General features: G+C 42.6%; 1 protein-coding gene, 1 long non-coding RNA gene and 1 other non-coding gene across 3 annotated transcripts in view; 2 read left to right on the top strand and 1 right to left on the bottom strand.

The window, feature by feature from the left end:
* SLC19A2 (solute carrier family 19 member 2) overlaps window positions 1-4,992 on the bottom strand; it is a 31,105-nt gene extending 26,113 nt beyond the window's left edge. The window contains exon 1 of the mRNA XM_006056372.3: window positions 4,092-4,992. Within this exon, the coding sequence (XP_006056434.1) occupies window positions 4,092-4,289 (198 nt within the window). The 5' untranslated portion in view covers window positions 4,290-4,992. The remainder of the gene's footprint in view (window positions 1-4,091) is intronic.
* Window positions 1,251-1,323, top strand: TRNAG-CCC. Its single transcript has one exon. It is a non-coding gene; the product is annotated as a tRNA-Gly (tRNA).
* Window positions 4,993-7,147: 2,155 nt separating the features above from the next.
* On the top strand, window positions 7,148-13,387 carry LOC123333703. Its single transcript, XR_006551173.1, has 2 exons — window positions 7,148-8,117; window positions 13,184-13,387. It is a non-coding gene; the product is annotated as an uncharacterized LOC123333703 (long non-coding RNA).
* Window positions 13,388-19,853: the final 6,466 nt, after the last annotated feature.

Here is a 19,853-nt window from a genome sequence, read left to right as displayed (position 1 = left end):
GTATTTAAAATGGATAATCAACAAGGACCTACTGTAAAGCGCAGAGAACTCTTGCCCAATGCTATGTGGCAGCCTGGATGGGAGGCGGGTTTAGAGGAGAATGGATATGTGTGTATGCATGGCTGAGTCCCTTCACTGTTCACCTGAAACTATCACAACACTGTTAATCAGCTGTACCCCAACACAAAATAAAAAGCTAATAATAAAAAAAAGAAGATCCCTTCTCTCTCAATGCCTCCAAGGAGAAGCCATGGTACTAGGAAATAACTTCTTTGATGGATACTTTCCCTTCAGGAAATTTCCTACATGCAAAAATGTACAGATTACAGAGATTACTTTCTATCTCATTGCCCATACTTGGACAATACCCTCTTATCTCAGGTAACATCTGCCATTCGAGAAAAGGGAATTGATTTTATTCTAAAGTGTCTTTCACAGATCTTTGGATCACAGCTTGTTTGTGCTTTCTTCTGACACACTAACAGTTAAGGAAAAACATGTTTAATTCTGATTTCCTCAGTGTGTATGCCCAGCATAAACTAAAAAAATAAATAAATAAAAATTTTTTAAAAATAAATTTAAATTAAAAAAAAAGGGGGAGGGAATATATGTATACCTATGGCTGATTCATGTTGAGGTTTGACAGAAAACAACAAAATTCTGTAAAGCAATTATCCCTCAATAAAAAATAAATACATTTTTAAAAAATGTTTAGTTTTAAACTCTAGCTTTAGACTTTTACAATCAAGTTTCATTTAGACTACTAGTTAATAAGCGCTTACAATACTATTTCCAAATCGTATGAAGATTACAAAAACAAACAGACAAAAAAAGAATAAAACGAAGCCTCAGTTCTCCAGGAGTTCTGAACCCAGTGAAGAATATATACACACAAATTATTAATAAGGGAGAATAGGAAATACGGGGTTGCTTCTTTGAACTGGACCTTGAAGGATGAGAAAATCAGAGGCCAACAGAAAGAGATCAAGAGTTCTGTAGAAGATTATCCCAAGCAGAGATCACATCTTTGAGTACAAGCCAGTAGATGAGAGAATGGATATGCTGGATTTATGACTATAAGATTAACACGGATGGAGTTTGAGCACATATTAATAGAAGGCAAGAGGAAGAAGAACGGAGTAGGAGATAAGGATGTTAACAAGTAAGAGCCAAACTCTGTAAGGCTCTGAATAGTAGGTATGGTAGTTTTAATGTATTAAATCAAATGCTTTAAAAACATCAAAGGGACTTCTCTGGTGGTCCAGTGGCTAAGACTCCACGCTCCCAACATGGGGGGCCCAGGTTCAATCCCTGGTCAGGGAAACCACATGCCACAACTAAGACCCATTGCAGCCAAATAAATAGCCCGCCAGGCTCTTCTATCCAGGATTTTCCAGTCAAGAATACTGGAGTGGGTTGCCATTTTCTCCTCCAGGGGATCTTCCCCATCCAGGGATGGACCCCCCATCTCCTGCACTGGCAGGCAGATTCTTTACTGCTGAGCCACTGGCAAAGCCCCAAAGAACAGTATTGAATGTCAAATCCCATGCTGGAAAAGGTGAAAGGATAAAAAAGGTTTTGGTAGTAAAGAGCTCTATTTTATCAAAAGTTGGCTTTTAACTACTGAAATACAAATTTTAACCTATCTAAAATTTATAAAGTAATACAGGTTAACGGTTTTCCTGTAATCTAAGGAAGAAATCCTTTGAGAATGGAAAGAGGAAATTCTGTCCTTTTTCTCCTTTTGTTTTTGGACCTGGTTAACAATAGCTCTATCTAAGATGATCACATTTGGCCCTTCTAAAGTCTCCTGGAGGAAATATAAAATTCAACACAAATATTACTAACCATGATTTGACATTCACTTTCCTAAAAAAAAAAAAAAATCATATAATATTAAGTAAATAAATAACTGTCCAGAGGTGAAAAACAAGCACTCAGTTAGGAAGGAGAACAAGTTGTGCTGTTTATTTCAGTTATTAGAGATTTTAAAAATCTAGGATTCCAGAGAGGCTGGACAGAGCTATACTGTGCCTGACCAACAGAACAGAATCAGCCACAATTCTGAGGTTCTCAGAGACAAACGACATCCTTTTCTAGACCTCTGGATTTCTCTTCAAACCCCGCCCTCTTCCTCCACTAATCTGCAGCGACAGAAGCGTGCTCTGTTTTCGTTACACATTCAGCGAATTTTTCCTGGGCCTGGCACCCCTGCTTTATTGCACTACACCCCGCCCCCAACATATTTCATTCGCCCTAGGAAGATTTGTGATAATCAGGGCACATGATGGCACGTCACATACCAATTCTGCCCAGGGCACTTGTATAAAGCAGACTGGCTTTCAAATAGCAACACTGGAAGCATGTTTCTTCCCCCTGTGCTTCTCTTTCAGGCAAGGTGCAGATCACATGGCAGGTCACATGAAACTTTAATTGTGAACAGCTCAAAAGTAGTGTCATTTCTGCTTCAGAGGTCAGGCCTCAGCTTCAGTGTTGTTTGGGGGTGTTCTATTAATAGAATCATTCTATTTAAGGAAGTCATGTTCCTTCTTCTAGAATCATTCTGTTCACAGTTGGCCCTTTCCCCTTCATTACTGTTTTTAACCAATACTCTAATTCAAACAGGTAATGAGCAACTGTTACAGTTCCTTGTGGAGCAGTCCATAAGACTGAGAAATAGAGCTGAAGCTGGGTAAAAGTTAATGCTACTTGCTAGCTGCAAGGCAATATGAGAAACTCAAATGAAATCCTCAACCCAGGGTTCAAGGCCAGAATTTCAATTCCCTTGTTAAGTGCCCTTGAAAATGGAAGAGCAAGGCAACAACAAATTGGAACATAAGTAATTACATCCTGCTCTGACCTGTTATGCAGGGGTATTCAAAAGAGGTGACCAGTAATCACTGTGAAGGGAGTAAGGTTTAAATGGGAGGACTTCACTGGGAGCAACTGGGGGAGGGAGGCAGGGTGAGAAGAGTGGACACTGGAAAAAAGGGACAGCTAACATCTGCACTCAGCTTTCACCCTTTGTGGTGTTCTAGACAGGAATACCAGATCTCAGCTTCCATGCTTTGTAGTATTCAAGGAAGAGGATGCTGAATCTGCTTTCTTTGGGTTGTATGGGAGTAACTTCAATTTAATTCCTTTTCCAGTTAAGGTCTTTCTTTTTCAAACAACAGATGTTGAGAATGACATACACTTATAAAGAGTTGAGCACATTTTTTTAAAGCACACAATGCACTTCTAAAGTTCTTACAAATTCTCCTAGGGAAAATCAGTCACCAAGAAGTTCTTGATCATGGACTATGTAATCTCAATTACTCTGAACGTCGCGGGCAGAACAGGAGCAAAACTAACATCCGTGAAGCAACAATTCACAATGCACGAAAAACTATAATTAAATGACAACTGTGTGATACCATCTAAATATCTGCTTTTATCACAGAGAGGTGGGGGGGGGGGCAGTGAGGCGTATCCTTGGACACAGTCTCACCCAATAAAAATCAAGATGACGGTTCTTGTTCTGTACACTTCTTACTTGAGCACGATCATCCGTCAAGGGTAAACAATGTAAGAAAGGGGAAGAAGAAGGAGCAGCAGGTAGAGGGGAAGATCCTTTCAGAAAGTAGGAGTCACTCGGCATGTGGCTCCTACTTTAAGGCAGCAAATATTTATTTAAACCTTTACCATGTCCAAGGTACAGCTTGCTGTTTTCGCTTTTCCTCCCAAATATTCTCTCCCCTCCTCTCCCCGCCCCCAAGATGGATCAGTTGGAGCAGAGTGGGGCTACTGCAGCATCAACACATCGCCTGAAGCACACGTGCACTGGGGCTCCCAAACCCCGAACCACGCTCCGAGTCCTTCACCTAAGACCTGCCCTTCCAATCCGATCAAGGACAGAAACACAGCGAGCCGCCTTCCAACTGGGGAAAGTCAGCAATCTCTGGCCAGAACGCCTCCCCGCGGCTCGAGCGTCTTTCTCCCTCCGCCTTTCCTCACCTGCGTCCCCTCCGACCCGCTCTCACCGATTTCCTCACATGTCGGCCGGTCCGCGCCCCGCGCCGGCCAAGCCACCGCCAGCCAGCCGCGCTTACCTCCCTCTCCGTCAGGTTCTTGTCCGGCCCCAGCAAGTAAGGCGTCAGGAAGGGCTCGGACGGCCTGAGGCTGGCGAAGAAACCGTAGGCGCAGAGCAGCGCGGTGGGCAAGAACCAGCACTCGCGTGGGACCCGAGCTGTGCGCAGGAGCATGGTGGCCGCCGCCGCCCGCCGGGACACCGGGCCGGGCACGACCATCCGGGGGGCGGGGACACGGCCCCTTCCTTCTTTTCCTTCCTGCCAACTAGAATGAGGCTGAAGCGCTGCCCCTAGCGCAGGCACCTGCAATTGCAAGTGGCGCCTCCTCCCGGCAGGGGCAGGCAGTTCTGGGATACCCGCTTCCCACCGCAGCGCGTCCCAGGCTTTCCCAGCGTCCGGAGGCACACGTGCCACAGCCCTCCTGCCGCGCGGCCGAAAACTAGCCACGCCCTCCGCCACCGCCTCCCTGCCTAGAACCAATTGGAGAGGACGCCGGGCAGTGGCTTCTCTCCCATTGGTCGGTGGCTCACAAGATGCGAACCCGCGTAGGCGGTGGCGGCGAGTGCGTGACCGCTGACGTCCTCTAGCTCAGGAGTGGAGGACGTGTAGGACTCTGGTGAGAACGCTGTGATGAGAGGCCCGGGGGCACGCTGCTTAAGCGGAAAGCCCTCCGCCCACGCTGGAGGTCGGCTAGTGCATCCGCGGTGTTGCAGCTCACAGGTCACGAATGCTCGGCGTGGGCCTCATCCCCAGCAGGAGGAGTGTACTGTATCACAGTTAGCTTTTCATTCTTAACCACGGTCCCTCTTAGAACGTCCGTTCAGATTCTCTTTCCCAGGTGGCCAGCACCAAAGATTTAACCTTGGGACGGGGGAATGCTCTGCCTTTCTTCCAGTAGATTTCCGGCTCTTAACTGTATTCATCTGCAGTAAAAAAAAAAAAAAAAAAAAGAAGCGTTCTGAGGCTTTGACCAAGAGCCTGAGCAGGAAAAAGCAGATAAAATACTGAGAGAAGAACGAAAGAGCCAGACACTTAAAGAGAAAGATGTTCTGGAGTCCTAATTTGAAAGCGTTTTGGCTTTATTTTGTTACAATTTGTAAGCGGAATACAATGAAAGCAAACATTGCTGTAAGTATACCCAGTGTTTAAAAGATAAAGGGGAAATCCCGAATCATTATAGCAATCACGAATTATGATCGGTCTCTTTATTTAAAGAACCACAACAGAGGTCTTGGCATAGTTTTCAAGGACAAAGCGTGTCAAGAATCCGCAATGCTTTCTTTCATTTATCTCTCTAAGCCTTTTTCTGCCTGACTCAGCTTGACTGTATCCCAGTCCTCCTACTGCAGACCAGCTGCACCATTTAAAGCAATTTTTCCTATGCTCTATTTACAGAGTAACAGATCCTACCAGAAGCTCAGAGAAAACATTTTTTAACTCTGTTTTGCATAATATATGTTAGACCTATCTAGCCCAGTTTTCCTCCTGAGTCAGCAAATGACAATTTCTGCAAAAAGAATACTTTTTGCAATAGCCACAAAAGTAACGCTACTAAATGAAACAACGTACTAGTAAAGGGAAAGGAGATTTGTTTCTAAAACTGCACAAGTGAATGCACCAAAGTACGTGAGTCGATCGGTTGCTGAAGAAATGCAGTTGTTGTTATACATCTATCAGTCGTGATAGCCAATGTTTAAGTCACTGAGTCGTGTCCGACTCTTTGTAACCCCATGGTATGTAGCCTACCAGGCTCCTCAGCCCATGGGATTTTCAAGGCAAGAATACTGGAGTGGGTTGCCATTTCCTTCTCCAGGAGATCTTCCCGACCCAGGGATTGAACCCGTGTCTCCCACATTGTAGGCAGATGCTTTACCAGCTGAGCCACCAGGGAAGTCATACATCTATCAATGGGTCTCAAAGTGTGGTCCAGGAAGCCTTAGGGAACCTTGCCATCATTCCAGAATTCCACAGGGTCAAACTACTTTTGTAATAATACTAAGATTTTATTTCCTTTTGCACTCTGAAGACTACATGATGTGTGATGACATTGTCACTCAATAGGCCAAGAGAATATGTTTGTATATTTTTCTGTTTAAAAACTTTCCAGATTTAATTCTAATATGGCAACTATCAGCAGGTATACATTTGTGCTCTGTGTTCTAGTCACTTCAGTCATGACCAACTCTTTGCAACGTTATGGACTGTACCCCTCCAGGCTCTTCTGTCCATGGGATTCCCTAGGCAAGAATACTGGAGTGGATTGCCATGCCCTCCTCTGGGGGATTTTCCCTACCCAAGGAGGGAAGCCTCCTCTCTTATGTCTCTTGCATTGCTGCTGCTGCTGCTAAGTCGCTTCAGTCGTGTCCGACTCTGTGCGACCCCATAGACGGCAGCCCACCAGGCTCCCCCGTCCCTGGGATTCTCCAGGCAAGAACACTGAAGCGGGCTGCCATTTCCTTCTCCAATGCAGGAAAGTGAAAGTGAAGTCGCTCAGTCATGTCCGACCCTCAGCGACCCCATGGACTGCAGCCTACCAGGCTCCTCCACCCATGGGATTTTCCAGGCAAGAGTACTGGAGTGGGGTGCTATCGCCTTCTTGCATCAGCAGGCAGCTTCTTTACTGCTAGTGCCACCTGGGAAGCCTATCAGTAGGTATAACCCACAAAGTTAGTCTTTCAGTTCAGTCACTCAGTCGTGTCCGACTCTTTGCGACCCCATGAACCACAGCACACCAGGCCTCCCTGTCCATCACCAACCCCCGGAGTTCACCCAAACCCATGTCCATCGAGTCGATGATGCCATCCAACCACCTCATCCTCTGTTGTCCCCTTCTCCTCCTACCCTCAATCTTTCCCAGCATCAGGGTCTTTTCACATGAGTCAGTTCTTCGCATCAGGTGGCCAAAGTATTGGAGTTTCAGCCTCAAAATCAGTCTTTCCAATGAACACCCAGGACTGATCTCCTTTAGGGTGGACTGGTTGGATTTCCTTGCAGTCCAAGGGACTCTCAAGAGCCTTCTCCAACACCACAGTTCAAAAGCATCAATTCTGCGGTGCTCAGCTTGCTTTATAGTCCAACTCTCACATCCATAAATGACCACTGGAAAAACTATAGCCTTGACTAGATGGACCTTTGTTTGCAAAGTAATGTCTCTGCTTTTCAATATGCTGTCTAGGTTAGTCTTGAGAAACTTCAGTAATAGGCAACTTGAGGCCAAAAAAAGTAAGAACTACATAATACAATTATCTAGTCCCCTAAATTCCAGCCACAGTATCTGCCTTTCATTTTGATTACAGAGGGAACATCAGTGGTCCGCTTGGCAATTGCTTCACATTTACATTCAGTGCTTTAGTAGAAGAGAAAGAAAGAGAAAAACAAATGAGAGGCTTCAGAAGGAGAAGCCCACCTGTTAAGAACAGCTTTCCATCCCTTCCCTGAGTCTTGGAGACCTGAGTTGTGTTCATCTGTAAATCATTAGTCCTGAAATTTTTCCTTGTAAATCACTTAGGCAATGTTGGGCATTAACAAATAATTGTTCTTGAATTAGTAGAAACTGTTTCATTATTTTTCTCTAAGAGATCATGACAGAATTGTAAGAATGATCCCCAGCAAGCTTGCCCTTGTATAATCCACACCCCTTTGAGTGGCGGGTGGAACCGGTGAAGTTAGCCAGACAATACAACTGTTACGTTGTATGGCCCACCTGAGATTATCCAGGTGGGCCCAGACTAATCACAGGTGCCCTTTAAAAGCAGAGACTTGTCTCCTGTTTGAAGTAAGAGAAAGATATGCCACGCTGTTTTTGGAGGGGGTTATGTGCCAAGGCACCCTATGGCAGTTGAGACTGACTCTTGGCTGACAGCCAGCAAGGAACTGGGGATTTCAGTCCCACAATCAGGAGGAACTGAATCTGGCTACAAACAAGCCTGAATATGAATTCTTTCTCTGAGCTTCCAGATGAGAGCCCAGCCAACACCTTAATTTTTTCCTGTCAAGCTTGAAGTAGAGAAACCACCCAAGACCCCTAGAATTCTGATCTACAGAACTGTGAGCTATATTGTTATTTTAATTTTGTTAAGCTGCTAAATTTGTAGTGATTTGTTTTATAGCACTAGTAAACTAATACAGAGGTAAATAGAATACATTTTTTAAATTGAGGTAATGTTCACGTAATACAAGATGACCCAGTAACTGTACTTAAGTGTACAACTCTGGTATTAGTACATTCACAGTGTTGGGCAGCCATCACCTCTATCTAGTTCTAAGACATTTCACCACCTCAAAGGAAACTTGTACCCCCTAAGTATCACTCCCTATTCTTCCCTCCCCCTAGCCCTTAACAAACACTAATATGCTTTCTGTCTATGGATTTAACTGTTCTGGATGTTTCGCATAAAAGGAATCATACAATATGTGAGTTTTGGTTTCTGCTTTTCTTCATTTGGGGCTTCCATGGTGGCTCAGACGGTAAAGCGTCTGCCTGTAATGCAGGAGACTCAGGTTCGATCCCTGGGTTGGAAAGATCCCCTGGAGAAGGAAATGGCAATCCACTCCAGTATTCTTGCCTGGGAAATCCCATGGATGGAGGAGCCTAGTAGGCTACAGTCCATGTGATTGCAAAGAGTCGGACACGACTGAGTGACTTCACTTCCTTCATTTAGCGTAACATTTTCAAGGTTCATTGACACATGAATCATGTATCAGTACTCCATTCTTTTCATAGCTGAAAAATATTCCGCTTTATGTATATAACACATTGTTTATCCATTCATCGACTGATAGACTTTTGGGTTGTTTCCCTTTTTCTGGCCATGTGAATAGTGCTGTTATGAACATTTATGTGTAAGTGTTTGAATAACTGGTTTTAATTCTTTTGGGTATTTAGGAATGAAATTGCCAGATCACCTAATGATTCTATGTTCAACTGTTTAAGGAATGACCAGACTGTTTTCCTCAGACCCTATGCCATTTAACATTCCCACTAGCAATGTGTGAGGATCCCAATTACTCCACATCTTTGGCCAGCACTTGTTATTTTCTTTCTTTCAAATATCCATCCTAGTGGTGTGAAATGGTGTCTTGTGACTGTGATTTGCGTTTCCCTAATATGACTAATGATATTGAACATCTTTTCATGTGTCTGTTAGCTGTTTGTATAGCTTCTTTGGAGCAAGGTCAATTCAAATCTTTTGCCCTCTTTATAATTGGATTGTTTATCTTTTTGTTCTTGAGTCATAAGAGGTCTTTTTAATATATTCTGAAAAGCAGAGCCTTGTAAGATATGATATGCAAATCTTTTGCTCATTCTGTTGATATAAATAGAATATTGAGAGACATTTTTTCTCTATTCAGATGGTCTCCAACTTCATAATGGGTCAGCTTAATGGTTTTTCAACTTTATGATGGCATTCTGTAGAAGTCGTACTTGGAATTTTGAATTTTTAGCTTTTCTGCAGCTAGTGTTGGCTCCCCTGGTGGCTCAGTGGTAAAGAGTATGCCTGCCAAGCAGGAGACCCGGCTTCAAACCCTGAGTCAGGAAGATCCCCTGGAGAAGGAAATGACAACCCACTCCAGTATTCTTGCCTGGGAAATCCCATGGACAGAGGAGCCTGGCGGACTACATACAGTCCATGGGGTCGCAAAGAGTCAGACACGATTTAGCGACTGAACAAGAACAAGGGGCTCACATGGTGTGGTTCTCTCTTGTGATGCTAGGAAGCTGCTGCAGCCAGAGCCCCAAGTCAGCCAGGTACTCATGACGGTACTTAACCAACACACTTATAGCCATTCCATACCCAGACAACCATTCTGTTTTTCATTTTCAGTAAGCATTTAATAAATTATATGAGATATTCAACACTTTTATTATAAAATAGGCCTTGTGTTAAATGATTTTGCCCAATTGTAGGATAAAATCAGTGTTCTGAACATGTTTAAGGTTGGCTAGGCTAAGCTGTGATGTTTGGTAGATGTATTAAATGCATTTTTAACTTAAGATATTTTCAACTTACAATAGGTTTATTGAGATGGCCCCATTGTGTAAGCTGCTACTGCTAAGTCACTTCAGTCGTGTCCGACTCTGTGCGACCCCATAGACAGAAGCCCACCAGGCTCCCCCGTCCCTGGGATTCTCCAGGCAAGAACACTGGAGTGGGTTGCCATTTCCTTCTCCAATGCATGAAAGTGAAAAGTGAAAGTGAAGTCGCTCAGTCGTATCTGACTCTTAGCGACCCCATGGACTGCAGCCTACCAGGCTCCTCCATCCATGGGATTTTCCAGGCAAGAGTACTGGAGTGGGGTGCCATTGCCTTCTCCAATTGTGTAAGCTAGAAAGATCTATATATGAGAGAATGAGGGAATGTGTGTTTTGCAAAAGTAGAATTATATTATGTACCCTTTTGAATCTTGCTTTTCCTCAGGAATAATTCATGGAAAACATTCCATGTAATAAGGTTAAGCTTTAATTCTTTCCAATATTCCATTGTGTGGGTGTACTAAAATTTATTCAACTATTCCCTTTTATGATCATTTACTCTGTTTTTAGGTTTTTTTGGTCACTGCCAAACAATGCTGCAATTAACATCCTTGTACAATATGTGTTTGTATATTGTTTCATTTTATGGAATTTATTCCTAGGAGTAGGATAACTCCTAAATCAGAGTTACATATTTTTAGTAGACATTGTTCAGTCACTTTCTAGAAAAGCTATGCTGCTGCTAAGTCACTTCAGTTGTGTCCGACTCTGTGCGATCCCATAGACGGCAGCCCAGCAGGCTCCCCCATCCCTGGGATTCTCCAGGCAAGAACACTGGAGTGGGTTGCCATTTCCTTCTCCAAAAAGCTATAATAACTATAAAACTATAATAACTATAAAAGCTATAATAACTTACAATTTTAGTAGGTGCATATGAGAGTATTCTTTTTGACTTGGGTGCTTGCCAACAACAGGTGTAATCAGGCTTTAAAATTTTTGCTAGTCTGATGGGTGAAAATCATTGGTTCTCAGTGTTTATTGATGTTGCCCCACCCCCACCCCCAGGACCTTTGGCAGAGTCTGGAGATATTTTTGATTGTCAGTCAAGGTTGAGGGTCGGTGCTACTAGCTTATAGTGGGCAGAGACAAGGATTCTGCCAAAATCCTAGAATACTCAAGGCAGCCCCCACAAAAAAGAGTTATCCAGCCTACAATGCCAACTGTACCAAGACTGAGAAACCCTGGTATAAAGAGATGCCACATTTTGTCTTCAATTTGAAAAATTTACGGGTGAATTTAAGTGCCTTTCCATATATGTGTCAGGTATTTGGACTTACTCTTCTGTAAATTACCTATTCGTGTACTTTGATCATTTTTCTTTTGGTTGTTTATTCCTCTCATCAATTTATGAGAGCATGTTGTTTTAAAAGGGCTTTATTTGTCTTCTCATTGAAGATACTGTTTTTTAAAGTATTTCTTATTGACTTGACGTAAAACGAGGTGTGAACCAATGGTCAGACATATTATGACCTTGGGTAGGAAAAATAACATCATAAAAATTTCCCTTTCACCCAAGTTAATTTATAACCTTAATGCAATTACAGTTAGAATCCGAAATATTCAATTAAGAATCCAAAATGATTTTAAAGTTCATGTAAAATAATAAATGTACAGGAATAGCTAGTAAAATTTTGTAAATGGCTAGTAAGTGGGTACTTGCCTAAACAGATATCAGAACATACTTTAAAGGTTCTAGAAGCAGATCAATTTGGTAATATAATTGAAATAGAGAAATACATAAGTGAAATAGACTAGGAAATCCAGAAATAGGATTTATTATGTGTGAAAATTTAATTGATAATTATTTTCTTCCATTAAATGAAAAAAAGATAAATAATTTAACAAATTTTACCAGCAAAACTGTTGATTCATATGAAAGAAATTAGATTTGAGGCAATTTTATACCATATGTAAAAATGAATTTCAGATATAGACATTATTTAAATTTAATAATAATCCTCCCCTCAAATCTATGAAGGCTGCATGTATAGGCAATAAGGAAGCCCCTTAAGAATATAAATGCACTGGTATAAAAAATAAACTACAAAAAATAGAAAGGGAATGATAAAATGATTTTACTTATTAACCTGACCTTATTGAGGAGATTGTTGGACCGAAAACAGAAACCTTTTTGTCTTAATCTTCTGTTTCTCTGGCACAGTATCTGACTATCTGACTACTTGAAGGAGCCTGATGAATCTTGGTGAATGAATGGCCCTCTATAGATTACTAATTCGAATGCCTTAGTGACCCATTTAAAAACCCTCAAGATAGCCTTCTAGCAAGTAGGGATCTACAAAGCATGAGCAAGTCAAACATATATAACCTATGGTGTGGCATATAGAACTTTACAGCAAAAGCAAGGATTATATCAGCTTGCCTATTGTATTACCTTCCAGAGGAAGACTCCAGATTACAGAGAAATTAAGAGATGTGATGTGATGAAATTGGAAACATGCCTGCTGACCCAATTTGAACTTTGTTCTACAATAGAAATAATGATGTACTTCAGAAAAACATAATCATAGACTACTAATTTTGGAAATAATATCAAAACTGAGGCCAAAAAATGTAAATCAGTGTACCAAGATCACTAAGAGAATTAGCAGCAAACTCAAAACGGTCTTTGGTTGTGCAGGCTATCTATCCAATGTTAATCCTCCTTGCCATGTAGCCTTTTATGTTCTCTATTATTTAATATTTCCTTACTTTTCAATATAATGTACCGTAAATCAGTTCTTCTTGAAAGCAGGGTGTTGAAATGCCTTTCAAATGTATGTTCTCCAACTTATATTCTTACTTCATTCTTTTAAGTATGATATGTACAAACAGACATTTTCCTCAGTTTATAAGTGGGAACACTGAGTGACAGGGAATCTCAGTCCTTCCAAGTCATGTTTATTCCAACAGGAGTTTATTAAGAGTCTACTATCAGGCTTCCCTGATGGTTCAGTGGTGAAGAATCCACCTGCCAATGCAGGAGACACGGATTCAATCCCTAACCCGGGAAGATCCCCCGTCCTGCGGGGTAACTAAACTCATGCACCACAACTACTGAAGCCTGCACTCTGGAACCCAGGAACTGCAACTGCCGAGCCCATGTGCCACAGCTGCTGAGGCCTGCGTGCCTAGAGCCCGTGCTGCACGACAGGAGACGCCACTGCAGTGACCAGCCCACCCACCGCAACCAGAGAGTGGCCCCGGCTCACCACGCTATAGAAGAGCCCATGCAGCGACAAAGACCCAACACAGCCAAAAATAAACTTTTTTCTTTTTTAAAAAAGTGCCTCTTGTCCAAGCATTGTCCGTGGTGCCATAAAAAATAATCATAAAACAATCCCAAACTTGAAGTGTCATATGATGGATCAGCAGTGAATCATCAAGCCCTACTCCAGGCTGTGCCCTTGAAATACCTGTAAGCTGATGACCTGTGTCACAAACAGAAGCATGTTGTGTCCTGACAATAATCATAGACTGAATGAGTATGCTGTGCTATCCAGTAAATGGTCAGCTCAGCCCACAAGTGACTCTTCTACCTGTTTCTTACATACTTGACCCAGAATTTTGTATACAGTCATCAAGATATCACCCTACAGCTCAGCCATGCCTTGGGGCAGCCCTTCCATAGGGCTGCCTACTCATCAGCCAGTTCTGTCTGTGTGGGCAGGAATGCGGTACCACACAGGTGAGGCACTGCCACTCGAGCAAGGCCCTTTGGGATAGTGCTTGGGGTTTGCCCAGTATATCCTTGGTGAAAACATGCCCCCCTCCTGACTCTTCCTGTCTTCTGCTACCCTTTGAGATCCAAACTGAAACATCTCCCTCATTCCCTAATCTTAAATTATTTCCTGTGTGAAAAGTTAGTACACCCTCTGAGTTATGGTTAACAATAGGTTAACCATAACTCAGATTATTAAAACCATTTTCATCCTCTGGCTTGCATTTATTTGATTGTAGTTTTCTTGTCTCTAGTCTCTCCCTAGCAAGGTCAGTTTCCCTACTACAGTCAGAATAGTCTTCCTGGAATCAATTATTACCCTTGTCCTTAACTCTGTTTAAGAATTTTGAGTGTTTACAGAATAAAGCCCAAAATTCTTATTTTTGACTTTTGCTGACTTTTCTAGTCTCACTCCTCACTGCTGGCCCTATACTCCTATGTTCAATTACAAGTAGCTCACCAGTTTCTCCACTCCAGTGTTCTTGCCTGGAGAATCCCAGGGACAGGGGAGCCTGGTGGGCTGCCGTCTCTGGGGTCACACAGAGTCGGACACAACTGAAGCAATTTAGCAGCAGCACCAGTTTCTCGAGATGCTGCTCAGATATCGGATCTCCTCCATCACTACAACTCTAGCCCAAGCCATGACCATTTCTTCTCTGGAGATACTATACTAGACTTCTAGCTTGTTTTCCTGACCTTGGTCTTCCCCAAATTGTAGTCTGTTTGCAGCAGCAGCCAGACATACCATTTTTCTACTCAAACCCCTCCAGTATTTTCCCATTCCACCTGGATTTAAATCCGAAGTTTTCACCATGGCCTGAAAACCCCTGCCTGATTTGCTCACTCCACTTCAGTATACCTCTGTTCTCCTCTCCTGTGACTCTCTAACTTCCCGCTCGGGGCCAGCCACACTGGCTTCCTCATTGTTCCTTGTATGTACCGAGCATGCTCCCACATCAGGAGCCTTGCACTTGCTGTGCCCTCTGCCTGAAATAGCCTCTCTCTAGATACTTGCGTGGTGCCCTCTCTCTACTTTCAGCTTTCTGCCTGATTATCACCTTATCCTACTTAAACTAGCATGTATCTCATCCTGGCACCTCTCTATCCCTCTACCCTGATTTACTCTTCCCCATTTGTAGTATTATGTAATTGTTTGCTTGCATATTTTCTGGAGCCCTAGAATGAGAGCTCCATAAAAGAAGTGACTTTTTGTTTGTTGCACTACAACATTGCCTGGCAACAGTAGGATTGCAATTAATATTTGTTGAATGAATGAATTATTAAAATTTCAGTTTCTCTCGGCACACTTCCCTAACACTCCAGGTTACTTGTTTTATTCTCTGTAGCACTGGAGCTTTGTATATACCTCTATTATAGCTATCACATTTTTATTGTGACTTTTTACCTCTTACTCCTTACTAGTCTATAAAATCCTCAAAGATAGATGTCTTACTTATCTACGTATAATTCCTGGTACCCAGCACTAATTTGGTGCAAATGTATAGGGATAATGCAGGTGGGAGAAGCAGGATGATACAGCTATATTGGAGATTCTAGGGTGCAAATTGGAGAAGTCAATGGCCCCCCACTCCAGTACTCTTGCCTGGGAAATCCCATGGACGGAAGAGCCTGGTAGGCTGCAGTCCATGGGGTCGCTAAGAGTCGGACACGACTGAGCGACTTCCCTTTCACTTTTCACTTTCATGCATTGGAGAAGGAAATGGCAACCCACTCCAGTGTTCTTGCCTGGAGAATCCCAGGGACGGGGGAGCCTGGTGGGCTGCCGTCTCTGGGGTCGCACAGAGTCGGACACAACTGAAGCGACTTAGCAGCAGCAGCAGCAGGGTGCAAATATATTAATCCTATCTTCTGGAGGCTACACTGAGACCAAATACTAGCATTTACTTTAATATAAATGCCCAAGGTAAAAAAAATGTGAAAACAGTCTCCTTCCAGTCTACCATTATATCCCAAATCTGTCTTCCTAAGTAAGAACTTTTGGCTTTTGTTGGCTCTCCAAAAATGGCCTGGATGGTGATTACACCTGAAGCCTTGAAAACAAATTAATATGTAAGAGTTCTGACATGAAGGTCATGTTACAAATACCAGTCACCTGTGGAATTCAGAAACATGAAATTGATGGTCTTAGGAATGAGACTGTTATCTATCACCCAGCTGACTGGCATGAGTGTGTGGACCTCATACACACTATAGGAGCCAATCGAAGGGTACGATTTACTGTTGTAGCAAGCAGCACTGTTGAAGGAGTTGGAAATCCTGAGTTTTCGTTCATGTTTTTCTATCAGCAGGGTTCATGACTTTGGATTAGTGGCTGCACCTGACACATCTTAGATGAGGATTGGGACTGGATGAACCGCAAAAACTTTTCCAAGCTGTAAAAATCTATCAATTGATTCAGCCAGGAGGTTGTACCCAAGTGGCTGTACCCAGTGGGATAAACCAAGTCTGGGAAAGGAATGTATTATCTCTCAACATCGATGACGTTGCATAGGGAGGTATAATGAAAGAATCTGACACTTGGCAGAGCTTGGAGACAAGCCTAAAATCCCATTTGCCCTCCTGTTTCTATATAACTGCCTTCCCCAACTTTATGGCAGCTGACTCCCACTAAGATGGAAGAGGAAGAGTGAGGGGAGGGGAGGGTTTAAGCAATATGTGTAGCTGAGAAGAGCTTAATGAGACTGCAAACCTGTCAGTATTGTGGTGGTGTCTTAGCTCTGCTCTTGGGTTTTTCTCTGAGAATTAGGATTAATGTGGCCCAGTGTGCAGGGTGTGCCCTTTGGAAGTTCCCATGGGGTTCCAGAGACTGCAAGAGGCACAGTGGGAGCAGACAGTCGCTTGTGAAGTGGCAACCTTGAAAGTCTCCTCTGTGACTCAGCCGAAGAGCCTCTTCGCATCAGACAGACCACACAGAATGGATTTCACCTGAGGCCAGAGTGGCCTAGCCTATTTAACCGAGCTATGTGGTGAAATAATTCACTTTCTGATATACTTTTATCTTTTTAAAAGAATGCATAGAACATTTAAGAAAAAATGTTATCTGTCCTGTTTTATGAAAGCAAGTAGCCTCTTAGGGCAACCTCCAAAAACAACATTCACCATCACATGTGAGTGAGTCATAAGTTAGGAAATCCTGAATGAGCTGAAATAAGGGTGTGTTGGTTTCTCTCACCTAATATTCATCATGGCAACATACTTGACCAAGGAATAGATAAAATGCTTTATAAGCTTCTCACGGCCATGGAGTCAGTCCATATCTATGAAAATGTTTCTGATGTGTCACTCACTCTCCTCTCTGCCTCTCAACAATGTATAAACACATGCAAACACATAATCACACACACTTTCCTCTCATTTAGTTATATATCCTCCATGTGGTTTGGTGAGGTATTTTAAAGTACTCTCTAATGGCAAAGGGCTCAAAACATTTTATGTAAAGTCTACCCAGACAGAAGAGATTACTCTTAATCTGAATACTAGTTCAGGATTTCCTGTCCAGATTCTCTCCTATCCCTGAAACCTTCCTATTCTGAGGCTAAGGATTCTTGGCTGGAATCCTTACTAACAGAGAGGACATTGTCAGTTATCAGTAAGCAATCCAAGTACAGGGAAGATGACAGCTCAAACCACAGGTACTTCTGTTAGGCCCTGGCCATGTCCTGCCTGGTAAATGATTTCTGGTAGATATATATATAACTTCTCTCCCATCAACTGTGGGTTTCTTTTGTGATCAGAAACTGAATGTGGTCTTTATCTTTGTATTCCATGTGTTTATTCTGGTGTTTTGAGCATAGGAATTGTACCATAGATGCTTGTTGGTGGACTAGACCTCACAAGTTACATTTCCAATCTTCACTGATACTTTTGTACTGTGTATATACAAGTATTATAACATCACATATAGCTGAATCAGTTTATGCTTATGGCCCACTTCCTCTTTTTTGATGTAAACATCTATTTTGATCTCAGACAAAGCCACCTTTAGAGTCTGTTAAGAACCATAAGATCAAAAAGGGCTATTTCTGCATTGGCATTTAATGCCCTTTCAGGAGAATAATTCATTCATGCTGTTACCTATAACTAGGACCAATTTACATTTCTGACCTCACCTCCCAAGTTCTCTACCTGCAATCTAGAACAGAAGCTCTTAAAAGACAAGAGAGGACCCACAGATTCAGGATATTGTGTCTGGAGATTGACCGAGAACTCTGTGCCTTAATACTTTATTCTGGCAGGGGATGGTTTGGTGGAGAGTGTTTTAATGTGCTCCCAGCAGTGAGGATAGGGGCTTCATACAGGATAGAGAAATGCATGAAACTCGTGAGCAGCTGGTCGTTCTGATCCCTTACCTCTCCACTCCTACCCTACCTGAAATCTGGTAGGGTTATCAGATCAAATCACCTGGCTTATTATATGAAGAGGGTGGAGGTGAATTGCATCAGACAGCCTTTGAGTGGAGGGCCCAGCCCTCACTGCACGTTTTGGCAACCTTGCCCAAGGTACTGTCCCCTTCTCTAAAGCTCAGTTTTCCCAAGTAAAATGTAAATAGTAATATCTACTTCTTAGAGTGGCTGGGAGGGTGAAATAAGGTTAGACATGATAAATGCTTTGCACAGTGCTTGGCACAGAATTGATAAAAAAAACTGAGATCTTTTATTTTCTAAGTACCATTGTGGTTCAGCTTCCAAATACTTAGGAGAGACCTGGGCACATAGTGGAAGCTCTTTGAAAGCTTGTTCAGGCCCAGATGCAGATTACATTTTCTAATTTAGCTTTTATTTATTCTATAAGAGGTTGGAGTATATTTTGTGAGCTGAGGAAAAAAGAGTCAGAGTTTTAAAACATCTTAATTTTTTTGAGGTATAATTTTCATCCAGTAAAAATCATCCATTTTTAACCAACAAGGACTGTATAGCACAGGGGACTCTGCTCAGTTATGTGGCAACCTGGATGGGAAGGGAGTTTGGAGGAGAATGGATATATGTATATGTATGGCTGAGTCCCTTTGCTCTTCACTTTAAACTATCACAGCATTATTAATTGGCTACACCCCAAAACAAAATTAAAAGTGTTTTTAAAAATCATCCATTTAAAATGTATTGTTCAATAAGATTTGACAAATATATATAATCTTATAATCACCACTGTGAGATTCAGAGGTTTTTGAAAGAGGCATCTGAGGTGGAGGACCTGCTGGGTCTAAAACTGAAATGCAAGGTTGACTAAAAAAAAGGGAGCATTTTTTCCTCCTCAGAGAAGGAGGTAGGGTGGATAGAAATGGAAAAAAAAAAAAAAAAATAGGCAGTGGTAGAAGTGGAAACAGGGCTTCCCGGGTGACCCAGGGAAGTAAAGAATCCACCTGCCAACCAGGAGACCGAGGTTCGATTCCCAGGTCAGGAAGATCCTCTGTTAAAGGAAATGGCAGCCCACTCCAATCTTATTCCTGGGAAATCCCACAGACAGAGGGGCCTGGCAGGCTGGAGTCCAGGCTAGAGGGTTGCAAAGAGTTGGATAAAATTTAGTGACTAAACAGCAGAAGTGGGAATGACATTGAAAGCACTGTCTAATGTTATCTGTTTCTCCTGTGCAGAAGGAGGCTAGGTATGTGTTGAGATAAAGGTGAACAGGAATAGGACAGGTTCTACTGCAGAGTATGAAAGTTTTGAAATCACTTACGTGGGGAGTAACTGACAAGGGACTTGTACGGAGGTGGCCCAGCTCAGCAAGTCTGACTGTGAGAATCAGCCTGCAGTGGCCATGGAGAATGCAGGGCTGGACTAATCCAAGGTTGGGGATTTCTCAGGGCATGGAGACAAGGGGTAGAGAAGATGAGATTGTTCTGAGGGTTGTAAGTAAGGCTGATGAACGGTGGTGCATGCTGCTTAGAGAAGGAAGTGAAGTAGTGAGGGATGTGAGATGCAGGAGATAGTGGAGGGGTTGAGAACTGGAGGCCTCGATGGAATCTAATATTTGGTGGGGTACAAGTTTACAAGATCCAGAAGGGGTTTCT

This window comes from Bubalus bubalis, chromosome 5, assembly GCF_019923935.1.
Source record: "Bubalus bubalis isolate 160015118507 breed Murrah chromosome 5, NDDB_SH_1, whole genome shotgun sequence".
Taxonomy (NCBI): domain Eukaryota; kingdom Metazoa; phylum Chordata; class Mammalia; order Artiodactyla; family Bovidae; genus Bubalus; species Bubalus bubalis.
The sequence above is the reverse complement of the archived record's forward strand: the minus strand, read 5'-3'. Positions and strand labels throughout refer to the sequence as shown.